The following is a 17225-nucleotide window of genomic DNA, read 5'->3' as shown; positions in this document are numbered from 1 at the left end:
CCTTTTCCTGAAGACGTCCGCTTGCGTTGCGATCGAAACGTCGTATTTTTCTGTAAGTTTTTATTATTTTCTTAGAACCTATCTACGTGACTTTACCGAAAGACCCAAGAATATGAATTCCTGCAGTCACGAAAGCTTTCAGTCAATATTTTAAGTGTGGGGCAGTGCTTGACTTGTTTCCAAAACAAATCAAGTCAGAAAGAAAGTGGCCTCTGCTAAAATGTGCAGTGGGTGCTCATCTCTGTCCGTGGCCCTGAGCCAGTAGTGGAATTTATGCAATGCCCTCGTGGGGTCAAGTCTCTCCATTATAGACTACTTTTAACTTCCCACAAAGTGTTACTTGTGTTATAAGCCCAGTATGGATTATCGGCGATATTTACTGCCATACAGAATTTTATCTCAATTGTCATTCATGCTTTCTGACCACAGCAACTACCCAGCCAAATTGTGCATGAAAATTAACACGTATTATCATCATTACCATCATAATCACTCTTTATCACGTGTTATATTTGTATTTTTTCCCCTTGAAGCATAAACGTTCACAAGCGCATATTTTATTTGTTATCCTAACGGAGCTGCAGAGGAGTTAACCACATACCGTCAATTAATGCTCTTTAATAAAAAAAACCGAAGAACACATGTTTGCGTCGCTGGACAATACTGGCAAGAACCGCGTGCCCATTCTTGTCAAAACAATTATCTCCAAAAATTTCTTCTGAGCTTAACCATTCATGCACTGTAGTCTGGCAGAATTCATTATTCCAACAAGAAGTTGGTCTTTAGGATAGTGCGGGGTGCACATTCAAGTGAAAAATATATCACTGCTTATAGGAGAGACGTTTCGGGTTGCTCTTTAGGCTCTAGCTACTGCAATTGCATCGCATGTAAAGCATTTTCCTACTTTATAAATGTGGAGTTGGGGAAGTATTTTGCTGAGCTGTAGTAAAAATAAAAACATTAATGCTTCCCAGTTTATCTATGGAAGGAAATACATTGTAAGTAGGTGTTAAATATCAGAGTGAACTCCTTTGTTTATTTACACAAACTAACTGGCTATACTCTATATTTTTGGTTCTTTCGGTAAGTCACGTAGAAGGGAAACAATAAAATAATAAAAATATAAAACAATACAATTTTCACGACGTTTCGACTGCAACACAAGCAATCATCATCAGGTGTGAAAACCACAGCAATAACATTTCTTGCTGTGGTGAGGAGCACAGCAAGAACATTTCTTGCTGTGGTTTTCACACCTGATGATGATTGCTTGTGTTGCAGTCGAAACGTCGTGAGAATTTTATTGTTTAATATTTTTATTATTTTATTGTTTCCCTTCGACGTGACTTTACCGAAAGAACCAAGAATATGAATCTCTGCAGTCACGAAAGCTATAAATAAAAATTTGGCCATACTCTGACAAAATCAGCGAGGACAGCAGAAGATAAATATAATAATAATTTATTTGTAATCCGCCTTCCACTAATGACCGGTGAAAATAAAAAAGTTAAACACACTGGTGTTAAAAACATCCATATTTGATCTCACAACATTGGTAGTGCAGTAGTCACCATTACCGAATAAAACGTTGATGTTTCAAATGTTATGTTTGACTATCCCCTTTGCGTCCCTGGGGTGACAATCGAGGAATAGGTGACTGAGCACAGATACATCTTGTCTATACACTTTTGGATGTGCCATGCCATACATCATCCCCCCATTCACTGTGCTGCTGGTGATTACAGTGCTGCGGCGCTTTGCCTGGTGACAAATTGGCCCCCGTTTCTTCCCCCAATTGTTTTACATCGCTGGCTCAAAAAATATTACAGATGTCATGAATATCTAAATAAAACCTAAACTTGACGATGCATATCTTTGTGCTGTCACATGAAAGAGGCTTTATTTATTTTTAAAGCTTTTAAAATATTTGCGTATTTCTGTATATTTAAATCTGCTAAGTTATGGGCAGCATAGGGCAGTGCAGCAACATTCAGTATTGCCCTTTGCACTACCACGTCTATATGCTCCTCACCTGCACCATTGGGCACTGACCGTGGTCTGAGCGTGGCTGTGTTTCACACCAGCGCTGTCCTCGAGACAGCCTGATCCCTTCACCTGATGAAGACCGCTTGTGTTGTGGCCGAAACGTCGTGATTTTTGTTGTTTTATTTTTTACCTACGTGACTTTACCGAATAGAACCAAAGAGTACTGACCAGCATAGTCAAATCGCTCCCACAACTCACATGGCATGGGGTAGGCCCTCATCCAGCAGTGGATTTATAAAAGAGCTGAATGGGTATACGTACTAATTTACATCAGAGGTTGATCAGAATCTAATTCATGCTTCATGTTAGTTTTCAGCTTTAGCTGACAAAATAGAAAGTGCTTGTTTGTTGGGGAGCCATTTGATGGTCAGATCTGGACTACGAGCTTTTTTTATTATTGGAGGCGAGAACGACATTCGGGCACGTGAGGGTGATGTGCGAGTGCACATGGTCATTTGAAACGCAACCAGGATTGAATAGGTCTCTTGAAGTGGGGCAGTGGCGTGCTATAGTGGTTTGTGAAAATCGTATTTGTAGTTTTCACCTTGTGATTTCATGAAGTTCGGCACATTTGGACCATAAGTGAAATTTTGTGAATGTTTTGTGTTTTATGGAGCTTAAATACATCTTCAAGAATCAGTTTTGAAATAAAACACAGTCATCGAATTACATTGTGCAATTTCTGCATAACTGACATCCTATTGGCTCAATGCACCAATTGAAGCAATTGGCGGGACCCCGGGGTCCCATCACTGCCCCGGGGTGGGAAAAACCGCGTAGCAACACGAGTCTTGCCTTACCGACAACAAAACTAGTGGTCAATCGATTGGCCTCGTTGAGAGCTACTCGGGGCACTAAGTTTCGAAAAAAGTAGAAAAATTACATAAACACGTTAAATTCACTGCCTGGGGGGCGGGCTCGCCTTGGCAAAGAAGCTGAGGATCGACGGCTGACCGGAGGGCGTTGTCGCTGCGCGCGACTGCGGCGGACGCCGCCCGGGCTTGCGTTTGGCCAGTTGGGGTGGCGCCCATCGTGTTGATCGCCGCCTGCTGGCGCTTGTTGGCGCAAGTCTGGGCGGGCGGCGCGTTGCTGTAGGGATCACGAGTGGGCAGACTGAAAAATAATAATTATTGACCTGATTTTTGCGGGACCCCGGGGTCCCGCCAAATGATTCAATTGTTCTGCAACTCTGAACCTGGCCCAAACCCCTATTGCAATCTGGAGGCAAATGTAAAATGCATCCTCATAACAATGCATCCTCATAACAATCGCTTCCCGTTGCGCTTTAATTTGGCAAGAGTTTCTGCTGCAAGGCCACAGGCTCCGCAAGGTGTGCAGCGTGGTGGTGGGTCAAGAATTGTTCACCTGTGCTACAGTCGACTAATTTATTTAGTGCCAGGTGAGAGCTGTTTGGTGTGAACATCACCTGCTCTCCAAGGAAGGCATGCGTGGGAAATGCCAGGCAAATGTTGGAATACCCACAGCGCTAAAGTAACTGACGGAAGTAATTGGCTGCTTTGCATTTACATAAGGGTGTAATAGTTCATTGATTTAAATAAATGTTTATTAGACTTATGATAACATGCATCAAATAAAATTAAAATTATTTGTATTATTTTTTCCCAACTATTGTGTTGAAGAAACATTTGGAATAATATCCCACAAATCTTTAAGAAATTAAACTGTTGCTACAATTGAGCATTTTTATTATATCGTCCCCCACTAACTAGAACTCTTTTCTCCTCTCCTGCAGCAGAAATGTAAGCCGGTGATGATTGCTGCCCTTGCCATTTAATGAATCACCATGATTCAGGATCACGATTTCATTCAATAATCAATTCCTTATTGCAGTGACGGATGGTAGCGCCTCTAGTGACTGCAAAGGACATGTCAACAGTGGTACAGCATATTAAAAAAATCTAAAGCAATTAAGCAAATGTTACTCTTGGTTAGGTCCCATTACCACTACCTGTCATATCACAATCATGTGGCTTCAGCTGCTGGTTGTTGGCAGCAGCTCCACATCTTGCGGGTAGTACCGCGATGTCAGACGTATATTTCGGACATTTTATCTGTGCGGGTAATCATTAGTATAATCATGAAGTGGCTTTTTACTTGGGCATAGTAGGTCAGCCAATTAGGACTGTAATTATTATCAAAACAATTTCCGCATCTTTATTGATAAGGGAGATATGTTCATAAAATACCAATGTCGACGAAATGAGACTGACTTCATCCACGTTGGGATGGTGAAGGTGCATTCATTTTTGTGTACATGTTAAACCATTAACTTCATAAATATTTTTTTCTCAAAACTATAGATACCCACATGTATTGTTGGGTTGATTTTGACATTTTAACTAGAGTTGTCTAATTTGTGTAACCACTGACGGAGCCAGTGGGGGGGGGGGGGGGGTAGCACATGCCCCCCAATGATCCGATAAAAATCCCTAATTTTGATCGGATCATTGGGGTTTATTCGTAATAAATCGACATTTTGCGACCCCCACTGCCACTGTGTAGCATATTATTACGTGCCAGGGACTCTGAGAGGATAGGACAATAGTCCGAGTCCATAATTGGCAATAAGTAACGGAAAAGCAGTTATAAGTGACTCAGAATTGTGCGCAGTTGCGTATACAGGGCACGACTTCCCTGAAGACAAACACCTCAAGCGAGCGCGATGCCGATCACACACGGTTCGAATTCGACCCTCGATCGATGGCTGTGCCATTGCCGCACACGCGTCGAATAAAAAGCAAGGGGCAAGTCCTTACTTACTAACAACTCCTCTATCATTTTTAATTGCTGGAGGGGTTGGCCCCCCTACCTGAAAATCCTGGCTCCGCCATTGTGTGTAACTGCCCTTTTACTTCTCCTGTTGTGCATGGAAGATTAATGTATCCCCACTGAGTTGAGTGAAAATATTTAGCACCAATATATCTTGCTCTGAGGATTGAGGCTTGTTCAAAACAAATTTAGGTGGAAACATACAAGGTTCTGCTGCCAGATATTCATCACGATAGTGAGGTAATATGAGGCACATTCAATACATGCTGTGCCTTAGCATGACCCTAAAAAGGGAATGACACAGTTGTTCAGCTTAATATGTCTGGCGATGGTTCATGTCATTGTGGTGAAGCTAAAATGTTCCGTCTCCTATCACCAGCAACGAGGAAAATTGCTATGAAGATATCTTCCAGTGATTTCATTAAGATGCGAATGTGGCTCAGCACCTTTGTGTATGGTGGTTTTATTTTTCATCATATGGCCTTCTGAGCGCAACACCCTCGTCCGAATGATCAGTGCATGTTCATGACCTTGGCTATTGCTGAGGACACTTAGGTCCTCTTGCTAGTGTTGTCAGAATGAGGGTCCCTGTTGGCTGTGCTGCTGAGGCAGGTAGTAGATTTTATTGTTGGCACTGGGACCCTGTGAAGAAACTGGGGCCCTTGAAGGCACAAGGCCCTTTAAAGGAGCAGTGACTGGCCGGTTTTGGTCAAATGCGTGACGTTTTTCAGTGCACACCACATGATCACTCGTGGATGCAAGCCTAAGTGTGATCTTTATCCCAGTGGCGTGTTAGGCTGATGTAGTCATCCTTCACAGAATGGGGTGGTTGCTTCAAGTGCAAGTGTTGTGAAAATTTGAAGCTCCTAGAATGGTTTCAGAGCTTGAAATTCTGTTCTTGGACATTTTTTGTGTGTTGGTTAATTTGGTTTTGTAGTACACTTTGCTGCAGTCCAGAGATCGTGACACGTAAAATGAATGAACACTTGCATGTTGCAGCTGATGTACGGTAACTAGAAATGTCACATACAAGCAGAACGCTGCTGCTGTTCTTGTTGACGCAGGGCGCAGAGTGGCGCGATTGCGTGTGCTGCCACGCTAGCTACGGGGTTTGGTTAGCTGATGGCTCGTTAATCTCGAGTGTTGTGCTCCACGGCTCTTTGTCTTTGAGCGCATTCCTCTCGGAGAGTAACCGTGCTCGCTGTGAGCTGGCTTGGATTTCAAAACAAATACGATCTGCCTTTAAACATAAACTACCTGTGGCAACCAAGTCGTGTCGTTTCCGTGAAGCCTCGATCGTTCGTTCTGCAGGAAACCGACTAAATTTGATTCTGGAAATCTTCAGGCTAGGGAACACAGATCCTGCCATAAGCAGTATGTGTTTAATGCTGTTTGTTTCTTTTACTCTGCTGTTTGCCTTTCAAGGACCTGGCCTCTCCGATACTGCGTCTCACTTCAAAGCTTCTCACTCCATATCTCACTCGTGCACGTGTTTGCTTTTCTCTCCATATAACTCCATGCGGTGTCTCTCCGCTTCACTTGCTCCATTTGTCTCCCATGCCTGGTCTCTCTCTCTGCTTCTCTCACTCCAAACATCTCCATGCCATGTAACGCTCAGCTATTTTCACTCCAAATGTCTCCACGTTCTCTCTGTCTGCTTTTGTTTGTTCATGCATCTCAAACTCCACATGGCCCCGATGCTCACCAACGATGCGTCATAGTGGCCGCATCATTCGTGAGTGCCTGGCTATTTGGAGAGAAATTTAGAAAGGCACAGCGTGGGAACGTGCGGAGCAAGAGGCCTGAGATGTTTGGCGTGCGAGTCGGAGACCGGTGCGGTGCGAGAGATGCAGATGCAGCACGGACATGTTACGTAAGAGAAGTGGCGGCGTATAATTAGTGAGCATTGGGGAGGTGGAGACAGACATACCCGTCATCTGTCCAGGCACCTGATCTGCCTCTGCACACCTCTGACCATCTGCTCATTCGCCAATCCACAAACGTCCGCGCGTCCACCCTTTGCCTGACGCACGCGCGCACGTGCCGCTCTCCGTCCCGTTGGCAGACGATGCGTCGAGCCCCAGCACGCCGGATGGCTCGGACATGGAGGTGGTGCAGGAGGCGCGGCCCGTGCAAGTCGTGGTGGCGCAGGGCGACCACACCTTCGAGCTGGACGAGGCGGCGCTCGAGCGCATCTTGCTGCGGCCCGAGGTGCGCAACAAGGAGGTGGTGGTCGTGTCGGTGGCCGGTGCCTTCCGAAAGGGCAAGTCCTTCCTGCTCGACTTCTTGCTGCGCTACATGTACAGACAGGTGCGTCTCCAGCCTCTCCCCGCTCCCCGGTCTCCCATGAGGTTTACCCGCAGCCAGATCCATCTATATGGAACGGCATCTGCGTATTTTGTGTTGTCGGCGATTTTGTGTGGATTGGTAGGCCAAAGCGAACGTTTCGTTAAAGCTGCAGTCTAGCCCCGCGGTCAAGCGTTCCATTGTGCCACCATAGTGACTTCACCGTGATGTCACTCTCGTACAACGCCGGTGTATTTTAATACAGCGGCAATGTCGTTATACCGCCAGCGCCGCATGGCGGTGTGCTTGATGGTAACTTAAAAAAAAATTCACCGTCACAAAGAATCAACCTCGTGTGTGTGACGGCTCGGGTCACGGCACAGGTGCGTGCATCAACAAGGTAGGAGCTTTGATTTAAAGCTTTCGTGACTGCAGGGATTCATATTCTTGGTTCTTTTGGTAAAGTCATGTAGAAGGGAAACAATAAAATAATAAAAATATAAAACAATAAAATTCTCACGACGTTTCGACTGCAACACAAGCAATCATCATCAGGTGTGAAAACCACAGAACATTTTATTGCTGTGGTTTTCACACCTGATGATGATTGCTTGTGTTGCAGTCGAAATTGCGTGAGAAGTTTATTGTTTTCTATTTTTATTTTATTATTTCCCTTCTACGTGACTTTACTGAAAGAACCAAGACTATATAAGGTAGGAGCTGTTTGTTTTATGGGTTGCGTCTTCTCTATAATTTGTGCTGTGGTTCACCTTGGACGGGCATCGTGCAGAGCATGGGCGGGAGCTGGCTGGGCGGGGAGGCGGAGCCCCTCACGGGGTTCAGCTGGCGCGGGGGCTCCGAGCGCGAGACGACGGGCATCCAGGTGTGGAACGAGGTGTTCCTCGTCGACAAGCCTGACGGCAGCCAGGTGCGTCCGGCACGAACGCACGTCATGGACCCGTTGGACCTCCTCTTCCGGCAGTGTCAGCCAGCGTTGAAGCGTGCCCACTGTGGGATCGGTTTCAACTTCAGTCAAGCTCGTCAGCAACCCGTGGCCGCAAACTCTTTTGTTCTCTTGATGTTATGGGGAGGCATAGGATATCCACGACCGATGTAGTAGGCCTCACAGGGAACTGTCTTGTCGGATTGTAGGCCTGAACTCAGGCGTGTTTGTGAAGTTTTGATTGAATGCCACGATGAAAAAATAGTCTACAGACGAGGAGAGACTGTGCTATGTTACATGTAATATAACTTTAAGCTTTTGCTTCGTGATTATTAAAAGGTCAGCGTTGGGACAGGTGTACCGTGTCAAATGCGATGCATTTTAAGGGGTTAATTTTTTTCTACGTGTCGAACGCCCAAGGTTCTTTTACAAGACCAAATTGAGGTGAAATGAGGTGTTGCCGATGATTGTATTGTATTTTGAAATCGTTGAGAGCTTGGAGCGTTGATTTAACGTTTGTATGAACTGCTGGCACCCTGCTTTGAGTGGGACTGTGCATGTACACGGGGGTCTGGAAAGTAGGTCACCGTGCACCTGCTAAGCCAAACGGGGCAAAAATGTACGTTCTTAATCCTGGTATCAGTTGTCAATGTTACATTTTCCCAAGCAAGGCTTGATGCCTGTACAGCTGTTAAACATTAGGATCAGTGAGGTTCCCACGCATGTTATTAATGCAAGCGATCTTTTCCCATTTTGCGTGTAAACGTGTTATTATCCCGTGTCATTGTCTCTTGAAATACCCATTCGGAGTACACAGCGTGCGTACGTGGCCAAGTAGCATAGTGGTCAGCGTGCGTGAGCACTTTGCCGGTTCACACGTGACTAGCAGATTATTGGCCACAGTTTCAGGAACTTCGCTCGCCTTCTACAAAGGGCAAGTCTTACGCGTCAATAAATCTAATGGCCTCTTTACTTAGAGCCTCGTAAAGATTGAGCGACAGTTTCAGACAATGAATACGAGATAATTGTAAGGATAATGATCAACATGAGTTATAATGGGTGAACAATTTCTGCAGGCATGGACAGTGGGTTTGATAGCTATCCTGTGCAGTGCTTATCTCGTGATTGTCAGGCTCGTGTTTAGTGTCGCCACAAACTTACATATCTGCACCTACCCACAGCGTCATTATCACCATTGCTAGGGTCGCCGTGTCTTTTATCGTTGTTTTCATTCAATTTATCGTTGGTTTCATTCAACTTCATAATTCCAGTCATATTGTTGATTAATAGTTGTCGGTATGATCGTTATATTATTATTATTGTTTTTTCTGCCTTTGGTTTTTGGCATTCATCTTGTCATTGTGCGCGACTGTAGTTTCGGTTTATCATCGCTGCATTCACCATCATTGCCTTCGGTTGCATGCCGCCGTCCTCCTGGCTGTGCCATTGCAGGTGGCCGTGCTACTGATGGACACGCAGGGAACGTTCGACAGCCAGTCGACCATCCGCGACTCTGCCACCGTGTTCGCCCTCAGCACCATGACGAGCTCCGTGCAGGTAGCGCACGCCGACACGCACGCTGACACGCACGCTGACACGCACGCCGACACGCACACACTCGCACGGTCCCTTTGTCCATCCACTTCGCAGCCCACCGGTGGCGTCCGGTCGACCCACATTGATGATGCGTGGGTGCCGAGTGTTCCATTTTTTTTCTGATGCTTCCATGCCCGATTACTTTTCATTATGATTCTTATTTCAGAGCATGATGGGACTAAACTGGCTGTGAGTTCAGCAAAATAGCATGAAAATATTCTCGACCTTGATTATGGCCCTACAATATAAGGATTTAATGTTAATGCCAAATCTTTTCTTCATATTATTTTTTCCCTGCTCAATATATGCCCTTTTTTTTCTTTACAATTGTAAAATCAAATCGTGCTGTTTTTTTGAACGTCAAAATTGGCAGCCATGCTACTGGCAACAAAATTATTTATGAAGCATCTTCATCGTCATCTCCTTCATCACCCACAAACTTTGATTGTACATGATTAACTTACAGTAGACTCTCGATTATCCGCGCTAATGACGAGGAGGACGACCGTGGATAATTGAAAATCCCGGGTTAATAAAAAAATATTTATTTTCCATGGATCTCTTAAGAGATCCATGGAAAATGTATTTTGTTGATGAACAAAACAAACATTTGTAGTAAAGAATCGACCGATCGATGCGAGTGCTCATTGATAACACTGTCTTGCTCCTACGCAGAAGTCTCGGCCCACTAAGTGGATGATAGTAGAGCCACGCCAATCAACATCAATCAAACTCCGCTCACTGTTGTAAAGATATGCAACTACTGTACTGTAGAGGCGATCATGTGGATTTCGGATTAACCTGAGCAACATATGTGTTGGGTATAGGCACGTGACTTGTAGTAAACATTTCCAAGAATCAGTGTATAACTGTTTTTAGATTATGAATGTGGGTTTAAGGGAAAATCCATGAGTTATTCATTTATGCCAAAATCTTATGTGCGCAGTAAATCTGTTAATCGGATAAACCGCACGTGGATAATTTAGTCTATTCTATTTATTTGGAACGTTTGATTTGCGATGGAGCACCGCTTTGCAGAAGTTATTCAGCAACAATCAGTGCTGCTTGAGCCTGGAGTCATGGGCGTGCTGTTTTCAGGCACTTGCTGTCAGTTACTACTCATGAATGCCCTCCAGGGTGTATGACAAATATGCACGTGCTCCATTGCTATAAGTGGAAGTATATAGACACCAAAACATACATGCCCTCTCAGTTTTGCCCTTACATGCACGCGACACAAGCCATGCTTGTGTTGAAGACGAGTGAGTAGAGCACGTGGACGCGACCTCCTCTTGACTCAGACTTCCACCGTCTGACCTTAAGTATATGGGGTATTTGATGCCGTGATTGAAACTTTGTTGAGCATGATCTTCACATTGATGCACAATCGATACATGCCCTGCCTTTAAAATGCTTTTGCATGTCAGCCTTTGTTGTTTTTTTTGTTTCGCCGTGCGTTCTCATACGCGGGACCGATAAAAAGGAACTTTTAATAGGCAGATTAGATGTAAAAGGCAGTACTCCCCTCCGTGTTATTCCGATGTTTGCCCTTTATTCATGTTGCTGGAGCTTTCAGTGGCGCTAATCGTCGTTGCGCAGCAAAGAGACTGCAGAATCTCACGGGCAGCTGTTGTAACACCGCCTCCCTGCAGCGGGTTTCTCACTTTACTGATGTGAGCGCAGCTGGAGTCCTTTATGTTACGTTACCAAGCGCGGCGGTAATGGTGGCAAATGTCTACAATTTGAGCTTACAAGGCTTTTACTTGTTGTCGATTTTGAAAATGTGTCGAGTGCCGTTGCACCTCCTTAAACCGTAAATGGTGAGCATCCATGACTATAGATTATGAAGTCAAGGTGGCTTCGTGGGTAGTGGGACTGATAGCCGTGCAGGAGCGTAGATCCAGCGTTTTGTGATGACCTGGCTTCAAGCCTTTTACCGCCGTTGATGCTAAAATACTTCTCGTGTTGTTGGTCTTAGCATGGATAACTGTTAACGTGCACAAAAACAGTCATATTAACAACGGGTAGATGATGGTGCAACACCTGCAGTCAGGATATGGCAACAGTGAAAACAATTCCTTGGTAAAGAAATGCATTTTAAAATCTCTTCCACATTTATACGGATCTTTGTGCTGCCTGCATTGGGTTCCCATTGGATGGAAGCTTCACCCTGTAGCTATTGGTAAACTGTAAGTTTACGTCGGAGAGTAACATGTCACCACCGGTCAGGGTAATGACGATTTGTCTATTTGTACACAGGTCTATAACCTGTCCCAGAACATCCAGGAGGATGACCTACAACACCTGCAGGTAACTCATGCTGACGCACACAGCACACACCACACCTGGGGCCAATTGCAATTTATATTTGGATCATAGGTAATGAATTGCGATCGTCACGTAATTATAATTGTAGCTAACAATACTGATGGAATTATAATTGACCCCAGGTCTGCCACACACACATATGCGCAATGCTTCTGGAGCGCCAAACTCTTAGGCCATGCCCAGTATGGCCATTGTGTTGATGAGTGTTCAGATCTAGACAATTTTTTTTGCCATCTTGGTACTTTGCTGCGTCATCTCGTACATAATGACAAGCTGGACCTTTGACACTTGTGTTAACAATAATGATATCAGTTGAGAACATTTCAAACGTGTCTATAGGTTGTACCCCCTCCATCCACTTTCATCTGTGTTATGCAACGGAGAGCTCGCCCCGCCGTGGAACTCATTCACATTGCTCTAACGAGTCTCTGTGGCGCGTTGGTAAATCAATGGAGTGCGGTTTATATGCATTGCACCTGTGATTGATTGCAGTGCTTAATGGAACTCAACTTACCGCAGTATACAGAGGCCACAAAACAATGACAACAATTAACTTATTTCTACAGGGTTCAAGCTTGGAGATGTGAAGGGAGGCTTGAGTTTGTTTGCATTGTTTGTGCTCAAGCCAGAGCTCTAGGCACCTTTAAAAGTGAGTGCGTTCACAAAGAAAGAAGAAAACAAAGCAAGTTGGTGTGAATCGTTTGTGTTGTTATTGTGCTTAGATTCGTGGGGGAAAAAAATAAGTAGTTTCTGATCATTTGTTTCTATGCTCCCAGCGCTCGGCTGATTTCCCACTCTCTTTGCTCACAACACAGCAATCTACAGTGTGACACAACTCTCCTTATTCAATGCAAATGTCAGGGGGGAAATTGGACGTCAGGTGGACAAGGTTTTGCAGATTTCCATTTGCTTGGCCCATGCTGTGCTAAGGTCGCTGCAATGTATTATTCGGAGGGCCACATTCAATTATTTAATCTGACTCTCGAAGGTTCATGGGGTTTAGCTGATTGTGTGCCCATGTGTCGCACGTCTGTTCATAATTACCCACGTGTCTGAAAATCACCTGATATTACAATTTTCCTTTTTCGATTTTTTTTATTAGTGCAGGTTTCCTCCCACATAAAATATCGCACAAATAATCTCACAAATGCAATTTGCATACAGTGCTTTGTTTAGTGATTTTTTTTCTTTTAATGAACACTAAACATCGTGTTGAAACACTTTTGGCCTGCAGGTTGCTCAAATAGGAATTCATATGGCCTGAAGTGAAAAAGTTTGTTTTCATACCAAGTGCTAACCAGTTTTAGTTGACACGACCACATACCGACATAATCTTAATGTAACCACAAAGGGTGGTTTTGCTCCACTCGTGGCTTTTGCTAATTGCTTGCAAGCAGACTTGAATTCGTAGAAATGTATTCATTGCTTGCAAGATGATTGCTAATTTTACATGAATTGTTACACTAAAATAACGGTCTAGCATTATTTTAATTTAGCGAAAGACTTAAGTATTCTGCTCCATTTATATTTACCAAAATTGGACTTTCCCAGAGTGCGTCACACTTCTATTTGGTATATCCCCTTACTCTATTGGGTTGGATAATTGTGGGTACACACTGCTATCATTGGATTCGCTGAACACAATTAACACGCACGGCATTAACACCTGGGCCGGGCCATCAAGGCCAGACAGCAGTTCCTTGGGAACTGATTGTGAAGCCTTCTGGCCACTGGGCTGTAAAGGGACGATGGGTGAGAGGCGATTTAATCGCTCAAATATAGTGAGGGCATGTGTAGCCATGACATGGTTATTGTTGGAGCCGCCAACAATAACCATATTTCCGTTTCAGCAAAAGAAAATGTTTTGCTTGCTGGCTGTGTGATTATTCAGTTTTTTTTTCACGACATCTTTAATGTTTGATCTATTTTGGAATTTGTTTTTTTAGCTCTTCACAGAATATGGAAAACTTGCCATGGAGGAAATCTTTCTGAAGCCCTTTCAGGTGATTGCATTTCACTACTAACGACTTATCTCTTGAAATGCATTACTTTAATGGACAGCCAGCTGACATAAAACACCTCTTGCAAGGAGAGACCCAGGAAATGTTAATTTGCAAGAAAGGAAATAAATGGAATGGTTATGTACATATGTGTAGGAATGCCTTTGTGTATAAGTATGCACACGCGCAGGCAGTCATGTAATTTTATGAATCGGATGCTGTAAAAAAGTTGCAGCGGCATAACAATGTCGGCGTTGTTTAGAATCGCCATATGTGTTGACTAAAAGGATTCTATCACACGTTGCTCCAAAGCTTCTGATTTAAATAGCAACGATTTAACCCCTCCACGATGCAGTGGTTTGTCAGGACTTGAGGTCATAATTCCACTCGCAAAGCAATTACAGGCTGTTCCCAGGTTACGGAAGGGTTAGGTTCCCGAAAGGGATCCGAAACACGAATTTTTCCATTTGTCGGAAACTGAACAATTTCCCCCCAACATCAAGATAAATCCCATTCTCAGAAATACTTGTGAATGACGAAGGGCTTAATTGTTAGATGAGGAAGGAGAGGAGACAGGCATTACATCGGGGTCAACATCGGCAGTCGTAGGTTCTAAAGGCAGGGATGCAGCTCCCTCTGCAGCCCTGCCTTTATGCCTCGCTCCGCGGTATTCATCCACAATATCGCCGCACTGCAATATTTACGCTTACGGAACTAACGCAAAAATATCCGCATATTGGTTTAAAAATTTTTTTATTTATGGGAGCATTTCCGTGAAGTCGGATTTCTGTAACCCGGGGACTGCCTGTTGTCGTTTCCAGTGCTTGTAGCGCACGTGCAGTCTGTCGTAGCTGCAGGGTCTCCACAAACCAATGGTATACTATTGCAAATGGATTGGCAATAATAGATTATCATGGGATTGAGTACATGTATTGTGAGAATAACATAATTAATGAAAAATTACATCTTGACTTGCATTTGTGGCTGGGCGAACCTTTTTTTAACTTTGAACTTTACCAAAAAATGTTTCATGGTCATGTTTTAGGAGCGCTTACACTGCACTCTTAGTTACGTCATCACATTGCCATTATATTCAAGAGGTGTGGCGATGGCTTGGGAAGTAATTCATCCAGATCCTGGCTGATAATGACCTTGATGATGTCATAGGTGCGTCATCGCTTGAGTGCTCTGACAAGATGCTATAACGTAACTTTCAAGTATTTTTTTCCCTTATTAACAAGCTTCAAACTGACATTGACAGACCTGGTGCAAAGGGCCTCGGCATGAATCTGCAAGATTACAGCTGGTTGTCTTTTTTTGCATTGTGTTTTTCTTGAACTTGAACGACCCGGCGCGTTGCTGCGCAGTCGCTGGTGCTGCTGGTGCGAGACTGGAGCTTCCCCTATGAGTTCCAGTACGGCAGCGTGGGCGGCACCAAGCTCCTGGAGAAGCGTCTCAAGGTGACACGGAATCAGAATTGTTATTTAGACTGGAGGAGGAATCCGATGAGCTATCAAGCTTTTTTTGCACAAATGTCTAGTAGCATTGGGTCAGAAAGTTACATCAACACCAACAAACAATACAAAAAAACACGGCAGTAGTACAAAGTACGTATGTGCTTATGTTGAACTTCTTTCGAGCTGTACGTAGCCAACTGTGCTAATCGGAGGTGTAGGAAAGGTAAACAAATCTCTCCCCCCGCCCTCTGCTGCCGCCATCCTCGGTATCGATGACAGATCTCGGAGAAGCAGCACGAGGAGCTGCAGAGTGTGAGGAAGCACATCCACAGCTGCTTCACGCACATGGGATGCTTCCTCATGCCCCACCCCGGCCTCAACGTGGCCACCAACCCTCACTTTGATGGGCGTCTTGCCGGTGAGCCACGCGGTGCCCAGTCAACACTCTGCACACGGCACGCACACACTTGTTGTGTGCTCTCTCGTCTGTTCATTTGTCTGTGTTCCAGTCTGTTTGCCTGCCTGTCTGCCTGTCTGTCTGCTGCCCATATGTCTGTTTACTCATCTGCCTGCCTGCCTGCCTCAGTGCCTGTCTCTGTGGGACTGCCTACACGCCTGCCTGCCAGTCTGCCTGCCAGTCATAACGATCATCCGTGCATTTGGTCTGCTTGACCATCTACTCCAAATATTTTCCTCTGCACAGTTCGGCTACAAATGCAACATTTTTGTTGCAGTCTCTCTGGAAGCGTAATCCCACATCTTTAGTTTTCAACTTGTAACACAATTTATGTTGCAAATCTCAAGATATAAATAAAAACACCCACAGATATTGTTTACCCCAGGTAAAGCACTTTTTAGCTATGGGAAGACGACCGTGAAAAGTTCCATCATTCATGAGGGTCATTTTTTAACCTCCATTCAAGAGGGGCCACTCTCCAGTTCATCGCTGTCCTTGCCAGGTCAGTGTAGGTGGGACACGCAGCATGGACTCAGTGACCCACATAATAGAGCAAAACAATTCCCAGCCAGACCCAACCGTAATCATTCTGAGTATCCAAGACACAACTGGATTGAGGGCATCCCCTCTGTGATGCAGGGCCTGCCACCAGCCCTCGCGTTTGCTTCACACTTCCCATTCATCTCAGCCTGGTGTTTTTTGCGGTCATTGCTTGCAGGAAGCGATCCACGCTGTTGCACCAGGCACGGGTTTAGTGGCGAAGGGCTCGGGGGATGCGAGAGATAACGGCGTAAGCCAACGTTTCGGAATTCATAAGCCGTGCGCGCTCATTGAAGTGTGCGTACCCATGGCTCGAATGTGAATAGAAACGTCGCTAAATTCACATACGTCATCGATGTTGGCTTTTTTGCGATTGTTTTGTAAGCATTGTTTGTTGTTTTTTTTTTCCTTTTAATTTCTTCTTTGTTTTGTTACATTACAGGTGGTTTATTGACGTAGTAGTCGATATTATCCCTTGGGCGGAAATGGTAAAAAAAACGGGGTGTCTCCAAGCGTTGACTGCCAAGTGAGTGAGTGGCGTGTGTGGCTCAGCGAGGCAACGTGTGTGGCTCAGCTTGCGTAGCTCAGCGGTGCACCGCATCTATTGCTCAGCGTGTGTGACTCAGCATGCATGGCTCAGCGTGTGTGGCTCAGCGTGTGTGGCTTAGCTTGTGTAGTTCAGCGGTGCACCGCATCTATGGCTCAGCGTGTGTGACTCGGCATGCGTGGCTCAGTGTGTGTGACTCGGCGTGTGTAGCTCGGCGGTGCACCGCATGTATGGC

The 17225-nt window shown here is 44.9% G+C and overlaps 2 protein-coding genes across 3 annotated transcripts in view; both read left to right on the top strand.

Moving 5' to 3' along the window:
- Window positions 1–17225, top strand: part of LOC116939708 (radial spoke head protein 6 homolog A-like) — a 73318-nt gene that overhangs the window by 1496 nt on the left and 54597 nt on the right. The gene's annotated exons all lie outside the window — the stretch shown is intronic.
- LOC116939704 (atlastin-1-like) overlaps window positions 1–17225 on the top strand; it is a 42328-nt gene that overhangs the window by 4620 nt on the left and 20483 nt on the right. For both annotated transcript variants that reach the window (XM_032948457.2, XM_032948458.2), the window contains exons 2-8: window positions 6902–7146; window positions 7913–8050; window positions 9518–9622; window positions 11921–11971; window positions 13936–13992; window positions 15357–15449; window positions 15726–15864. In XM_032948457.2, the coding sequence (XP_032804348.1) occupies window positions 6902–7146; window positions 7913–8050; window positions 9518–9622; window positions 11921–11971; window positions 13936–13992; window positions 15357–15449; window positions 15726–15864 (828 nt within the window). The remainder of the gene's footprint in view (window positions 1–6901; window positions 7147–7912; window positions 8051–9517; window positions 9623–11920; window positions 11972–13935; window positions 13993–15356; window positions 15450–15725; window positions 15865–17225) is intronic.

The sequence above is a fragment of the Petromyzon marinus genome, chromosome 6, assembly GCF_048934315.1.
Source record: "Petromyzon marinus isolate PM22_M1 ecotype Great Lakes invasive population chromosome 6, UKy_Petmar_22M1.pri1.0, whole genome shotgun sequence".
Lineage (NCBI taxonomy): Eukaryota > Metazoa > Chordata > Hyperoartia > Petromyzontiformes > Petromyzontidae > Petromyzon > Petromyzon marinus.
This window is presented reverse-complemented; position numbering and strand designations above follow the sequence as displayed.